Raw genomic sequence first — 5,664 nt, 5'->3', positions numbered from 1 at the left:
TTGTGTAATCTGCTGCTCAGAAGGAGATCCGAAAGAAATTTTACGTCCCTTTTTACGAATTGGGAAAAGTTTTTACAGCACGGTACCGTAAAAGGCTTTCCCCAATTTTTCAAGAAAAGGCCGCAAATTTTTTGACTTGAGCCCCCTTAATTCTAAACCACAAGCAAAGACACAACGCCTCCTCCCTGGAGCTCTAACGTCTATACGTGAGGGAGACCCCATGTTCAGAGATGGATCCCTGATCATCCGACTTCACTGTTCGCTTCCCGCTTTTCATGATGTGTGCCTGCTGATAGACGCATGAGTAAGATACGTACGGGGTAAGAAGAAAGCGAGATAGTTTTTACTCTCATCAAACGTCTGAGATTGAAAATCTCACGATTTCAACAGTATCTTCGATTTTGGAGCGGTATTTGGTCGAGCGGGGAGGAGCAGACTATACTTATGACGGAACTCCTGTGGCGCACTTGTGTGTTGATACCAGGGACGAGCAATTGGATATCTTTGCTTACCAGTCAATGACTATTACTAACCCACACCTTGAGCAATTGTCAATGATGAAGAGAGATATAGCAATACATTATGCAAAGCTATTCTAAAGGAAGGTACAATGAAATGACTATTAGAAATACAATACCAAGATTCGGCAAGGCATGAAGCAACAATGTATCAGACACGGTCCATTTGGAAGAACATAACACGATACATTTTCATGTCAAACTTCATCAATGATTGTGTCATCAAAATCGGTTTAAAGAGGTGAGAGAAGATATAAGAAAATAGGTTGCATTTATAACATTGTACAGGTAAAGTCTACTATTGAAAATGTGAAGCGCTCGACTATATATCACTTACGGTTGCATCAAAGATGTACTTTTGATGTTCGTAACATTTACAGTAAAAAAGGTAAGTAAAATCTAAACGCATAGAGTCCATATGAAGATCAGTATTAAAGTTTGGAAAACAAAATATTATCGAGAAACGCTCACCAAAGTTTTTCAAACTGATACTTCAGCCATCCAATTCTCAATTCTTCGCTTTCAAGAATGACAAATATCTTAGCAGTTTGAGGCTGGTCTTTGAACAAATCTAGTGCTTTGAACAAAAAACCCCTATCTATATTCTTCATTTTCCGTATCACGCGAACAGCCAATACTAAATAATCTAAGGATCTGGTAACATTTCCTGATGTTGATGCAGTCTGTTCGGCTTTGATTTGATTCATGAATTTGTCTTGCATAGAGTTCATCGAATCAATGAATAGTTGCGCAGTTGACTTGGGAGGCTTGTTTCGTGCTGGTCCTGATGATCGCACAGATGAGACGATTGAGTTTGATCTTTCTCGATCATCGTCATTTGGGGCTGATTCATCTTCTCTAACTTTTCTTTTCTTCGCGGATTTGTTGCTTGAGATTGAAGAATCGGCCATCGAGCTCGTAGATAAAGAGTGGGGTGAGTCGGATTCAAGCTTTACTTGTATCACCTCTTGATCACTTTCGTCGGAAGAGTAACTGATCGAATGTTCACTTGGGGATTTGCTTGATAGCTCGTGTTCCAACAAGTACCTCGCAAGACGATCACCCGGAGCAAAGGGAATGTGAATTGGCGTTGCTTCAACAACGGCACCAACGGCGTCGTACAGTGGGAATGACTTCCCTCGAAACCATCCCAAGCGCTTGTTGGTACTGGTCTAAAATCAAAGTCAAGAACAGAAGTAACACAAGAACAGAAACGAAACAAGCTCAGCTTACAGGAATGGTGATTATTTGAGTCCATCTTTCCCCTGAAAGCTCGATCATATTCGTCTCATTGTTCCAACTGGCGCCATTCTCATCCACCAATTGCTTCGCATCCTTGTACCGTCTAGACAACTTGACAAAAAGACGATATAAATCAAGCCATCAGTCAACAATAGATCTGATACAAGAATCAGAACTTACTACATTCCAATGTGAGTGACACATATCACCGGTTTTGACTTTACTCGAGCCTTCGGTCCCTTTCAAAGTGGTCGCAATGATATTCCAAATGAGCCCAATAAAGCCATTGTGATGCTTGTTGGCGCTTTGAGAGTGGTCAAGCATCTCTACCATCGTTTTTTCCTGATCGAAGGTCCATTCACATCGGGCCGAGACTGGTGGACTAACATTTTGATTTTCTTGTAAGGTCATTATTGTAGGAGGTGATGGAAGTTATGGGTTGTGATATCATTGGAATGGTTATCTGTGGCCGATATAACCGGTTAAATGACATATGATGGATTTGATTAGGTAATTTCGAATCAGCTGATCAGGGATCAACTGTCTTTTTTTTGAAAAAAAGGTCAAAAACCTACGTGGCACTTCAAAGTCCAAACCGAATTGAAAAATTCGCTCATACTTTCTTGTGCTGCTTGTCGAAGTTGGTTCCAGTCAAAAGAAAAACCAGAGAGTCGGGTGTGGTAGCATGCTCAGCCTTGACGAAAAACACCCCTTCGGCAAACGCGAGAATTTGTGTGTCCATTGTCAGGAGGCGGGCACTGTCTAAGAATGAGAGCGTGCCCTGGAAAACCCTCGATGGATTCAAGCATGCCCGTTTGGGTCTGGACACTTGGGGGCGGGGCACACTTGTCCAGAGCTGGGGTCAACCTACCCTCAATGCAACAATGCAAACAATGGGATTTGAGTTGAAGGATTGTAGCAGCTCCCCAATGATAAAGGTGTTCTCACAACCTGATACAGACAATGAAAAGACATTAAAGGATTGGAAAGAGAAAATTAAGGCTTCTGATCCTGTTTAACAAATCATCACAGCCGGATCTGAGATATAAAGCAGCCACCTTTGCATTTCCTCTATGGAACTTGCCTTTTGATTGTCATCCTATTGCCACCTCCCTGATCAAATCACTGCATCCAAGATCTCCTCCTAAAATTCCTCAGAACGATGCTGAGGTCTTTTCTTCCCGCCTCGTGCGCCTTGAGAGTATTATGTTTTCTTGGAGCAGATACTGCTTCTTTGCAAGCCTATTTTTCCAGGTGGACAAACAATGCTGTCTTTCCAGGAGACTTGTCTTATGATGAATTGGCTACACCTTGCAAAAAACGTCTGAGTTATATCCGAGCTTCCATCGTCTTCCCCAACAGCACTCAAGGTGTCTTGTGGTCCGTTATAGCAGCTTTCCAAGAAAAGCTTCAAGGTGAGCTCATATTACACCAAATACTCATGAACTACTTCAACAGAACTCATTTTTTTCTTTCTTCTCATAGTCTCAGCTCGCTTCGGTGGACATTCGTACGCCGCTTCTGGTTCAGGAGGAGCAAAAGGCACCTTGGTTGTCGATCTCTCGAGACTCAAGACGATATTTGTCAATCAATCCACATGTCAAGCCGTTATCGGCACCGGAAACAGATTAGGTGATATTGCTGTCGAATTATACTTCCAAGGTAGGCGCGCACTTCCTCGTGGTACACATCCGTACATGGGTATTAGGGGGCACCCGCACACGGCATTTGGGGGTAAGTCAGAGACGGGTGACAATCAGATTCAAAGCAATGGGGAAGTAAATTGTAGGCTCGAGCTCTCTAGATCTAGCGCTATAGACACGTTGGAGCCATTGCACGACACTGAGTAGGGCAGGCGTCTGCCTCCGACGAGAATGTTCTCTCGACTGTACACGGGGTTCGTGTACATCTCAAGATGTAGCTATCTTGCTAGCTCAGACTTGACTCGCATGCTTGTTGTGTCTTGTACTTTTGGATCACAAGTCTTCGCTAAGGCTGGGTCAGCTTATTTCTCCATACCAGGGGGATTTGGGGGATCCTACATACCTGCTTGATAAAATCAATGTCCAAACCAGGGATGCAGGAATGAGTACCGAGTATGAGTATATACTCAACTGATACTCACTTTGTACGGGTTTACAGGGCCAAAAATAGGCAAAAATACTCAGTATACTCAATAATACTCACTTTATTGAGTAAACTCATACTCACTCCTGCATCCCTGGTCCAAACTAATAAGCCGCACATCCAAAATCCAAGGTTCAAACTTGTTTAATTGAAGCATACATCTCAAATCTACATTCATAAAATCACATATCTGAAGTGGATCATTCAGGATGTGAATCATTTGACTAGGTACAACGTGAAAATATCGATACATAGGAGGAAAAATGTCCTTCTGATTGATTTTGATAAAGTGTTAAGAAAAAAATACAGAAGAAAATGAACATGCATAAGATCAATATCAATCAAGTTCGGATTTCTGAGATTAAACTCTAAGATAAACTGACCAAAGACGTTCAAGTTTATACTTTAGCCAATCAATTCGCAAGTCTTGATTTTGAAGGCCTACAAACATTGCAGCATACTCCTGTTGGTCTTTGAATAGATCTAATGCTTTGAACAATAATTCTGTATCTAGATTTTTCATTTTTTGTAATAAATCAACAGCCATCGCCACATACTCTAAAGGTGCTTTCATGCTTCCTGATGGAGATGCAGTAAGATCCACATTCATTTTATTAAGGAATATGTCTTGCATAGATTCCATTGAATCAATAAACAATTGAGCAGTTGACTTGCGAGGATTCTTCCTTACTGATTCTGATGATCTTATGGTCGAGACAGCTGAAGTCAATCTTCCTTGAACATCTTCATTTGAAGCCGATTTCTCCTTGACAAATTTTCTTTTCTTAGTGGATTTGTTGCTTAAGATTGAAGAATCAGCCATCAAGCTTATAGACAAATCATGAGCTGTTTCGGATCCTAGCTTTTCTTGTCGCAGTTCTTGATTGCTTTGATCGGATGACAGACTTTTCAAATGTTCACTTGAAGTCCTTTCGAGTTGGTCAATGTCAGTCGTCTCACAGCGATCAGCAGGAGCAAAGGCATTGAGCCGGACGTTGTCCCTTGCCATTTGTCGATCAACAATAGCACCAAACGCGTGGTAAAGCGGGAATCGCCCCTTTCGAAACCATCCTAAGCGCTTGTTGGTGGAGGTCTACAATTCAATTCAAGTCAAGAAGTGATCTTAAGAAAAGAAACGATACAAGTTCAACTTACAGGCATACTGGTCAATTCATTCCATTGTTCCATTGGAAGCTCAATCATACTCGACTCATCATTCCAACGAGCACCCCTCTTCATCTGTAATAGCTTGACATCCTTGTACCTTCTATGCAACTTGAGAGAAGAACGAGGGAAAGCAAGATATCAATTAACAAAAGATTTGATCAAACAAATTAAACTCACTTTATCCCAATGTGAGTGACACATCTTAACGGTCTTAAATTTAGTCGATCCTTCAGTTCCCTCCAAAGCCCAAGAAACATATTTGAACTGCCAGTTATTCCATATGTACTCGTTGCGAAAGGACTTGTTGGCACTCTGCATCCGATCAGCCGTCTCGATCATTGTTTTTTCCTGATCGTAGGTCCATTTACAGCTGACCAAGGGTAAAGTGATATGTTGATTTTCTTGTAATGTCATGGTCGTTTAAGTTGATCGAAGTTTTGGTGTGTGATATGCTTGAAGTGTTCAGCTGTGATCAATACAAAATCAGTCAAATGAGATATGCTGGATCATTTGGATGATGTAATTCGAGTCACTGTCAGCTGATCAGACATTCAATGTGTAATTTTTTCCAAAAAAGGGACCGGTAGTCTCTTGGTTTTTTTTTTCTTTT

General features: G+C 41.4%; 3 protein-coding genes across 3 annotated transcripts; 1 reads left to right on the top strand and 2 right to left on the bottom strand.

The window, feature by feature from the left end:
- Window positions 1–375: 375 nt before the first annotated feature.
- Window positions 376–1,429, bottom strand: MELLADRAFT_114739 (uncharacterized protein; the record flags this gene model as incomplete). The annotated part of the gene is made up of 3 exons (XM_007419749.1): window positions 376–502; window positions 856–873; window positions 990–1,429. The coding sequence occupies 3 exons, from the start codon at window positions 1,427–1,429 to the stop codon at window positions 376–378; spliced, it is 585 nt and encodes a 194-aa protein (XP_007419811.1).
- A 1,493-nt stretch (window positions 1,430–2,922) lies between these two features.
- MELLADRAFT_114738 (uncharacterized protein) lies at window positions 2,923–3,578 on the top strand (the record flags this gene model as incomplete). The annotated part of the gene is made up of 4 exons (XM_007419750.1): window positions 2,923–2,948; window positions 3,015–3,175; window positions 3,246–3,494; window positions 3,550–3,578. 4 exons carry the CDS (start codon window positions 2,923–2,925, stop codon window positions 3,576–3,578), a joined length of 465 nt encoding a protein of 154 aa, XP_007419812.1.
- A 670-nt stretch (window positions 3,579–4,248) lies between these two features.
- On the bottom strand, window positions 4,249–5,468 carry MELLADRAFT_114737 (uncharacterized protein; the record flags this gene model as incomplete). Its single annotated transcript, XM_007419748.1, has 2 exons — window positions 4,249–4,816; window positions 5,341–5,468. The coding sequence occupies 2 exons, from the start codon at window positions 5,466–5,468 to the stop codon at window positions 4,249–4,251; spliced, it is 696 nt and encodes a 231-aa protein (XP_007419810.1).
- Window positions 5,469–5,664: the final 196 nt, after the last annotated feature.

The sequence above is a fragment of the Melampsora larici-populina genome (assembly GCF_000204055.1).
Source record: "Melampsora larici-populina 98AG31 unplaced genomic scaffold MELLAscaffold_458, whole genome shotgun sequence".
Lineage (NCBI taxonomy): Eukaryota > Fungi > Basidiomycota > Pucciniomycetes > Pucciniales > Melampsoraceae > Melampsora > Melampsora laricis-populina.
Note: the sequence above shows the minus strand (reverse complement) of the source record. Positions and strands in the feature narration are given on the sequence as shown.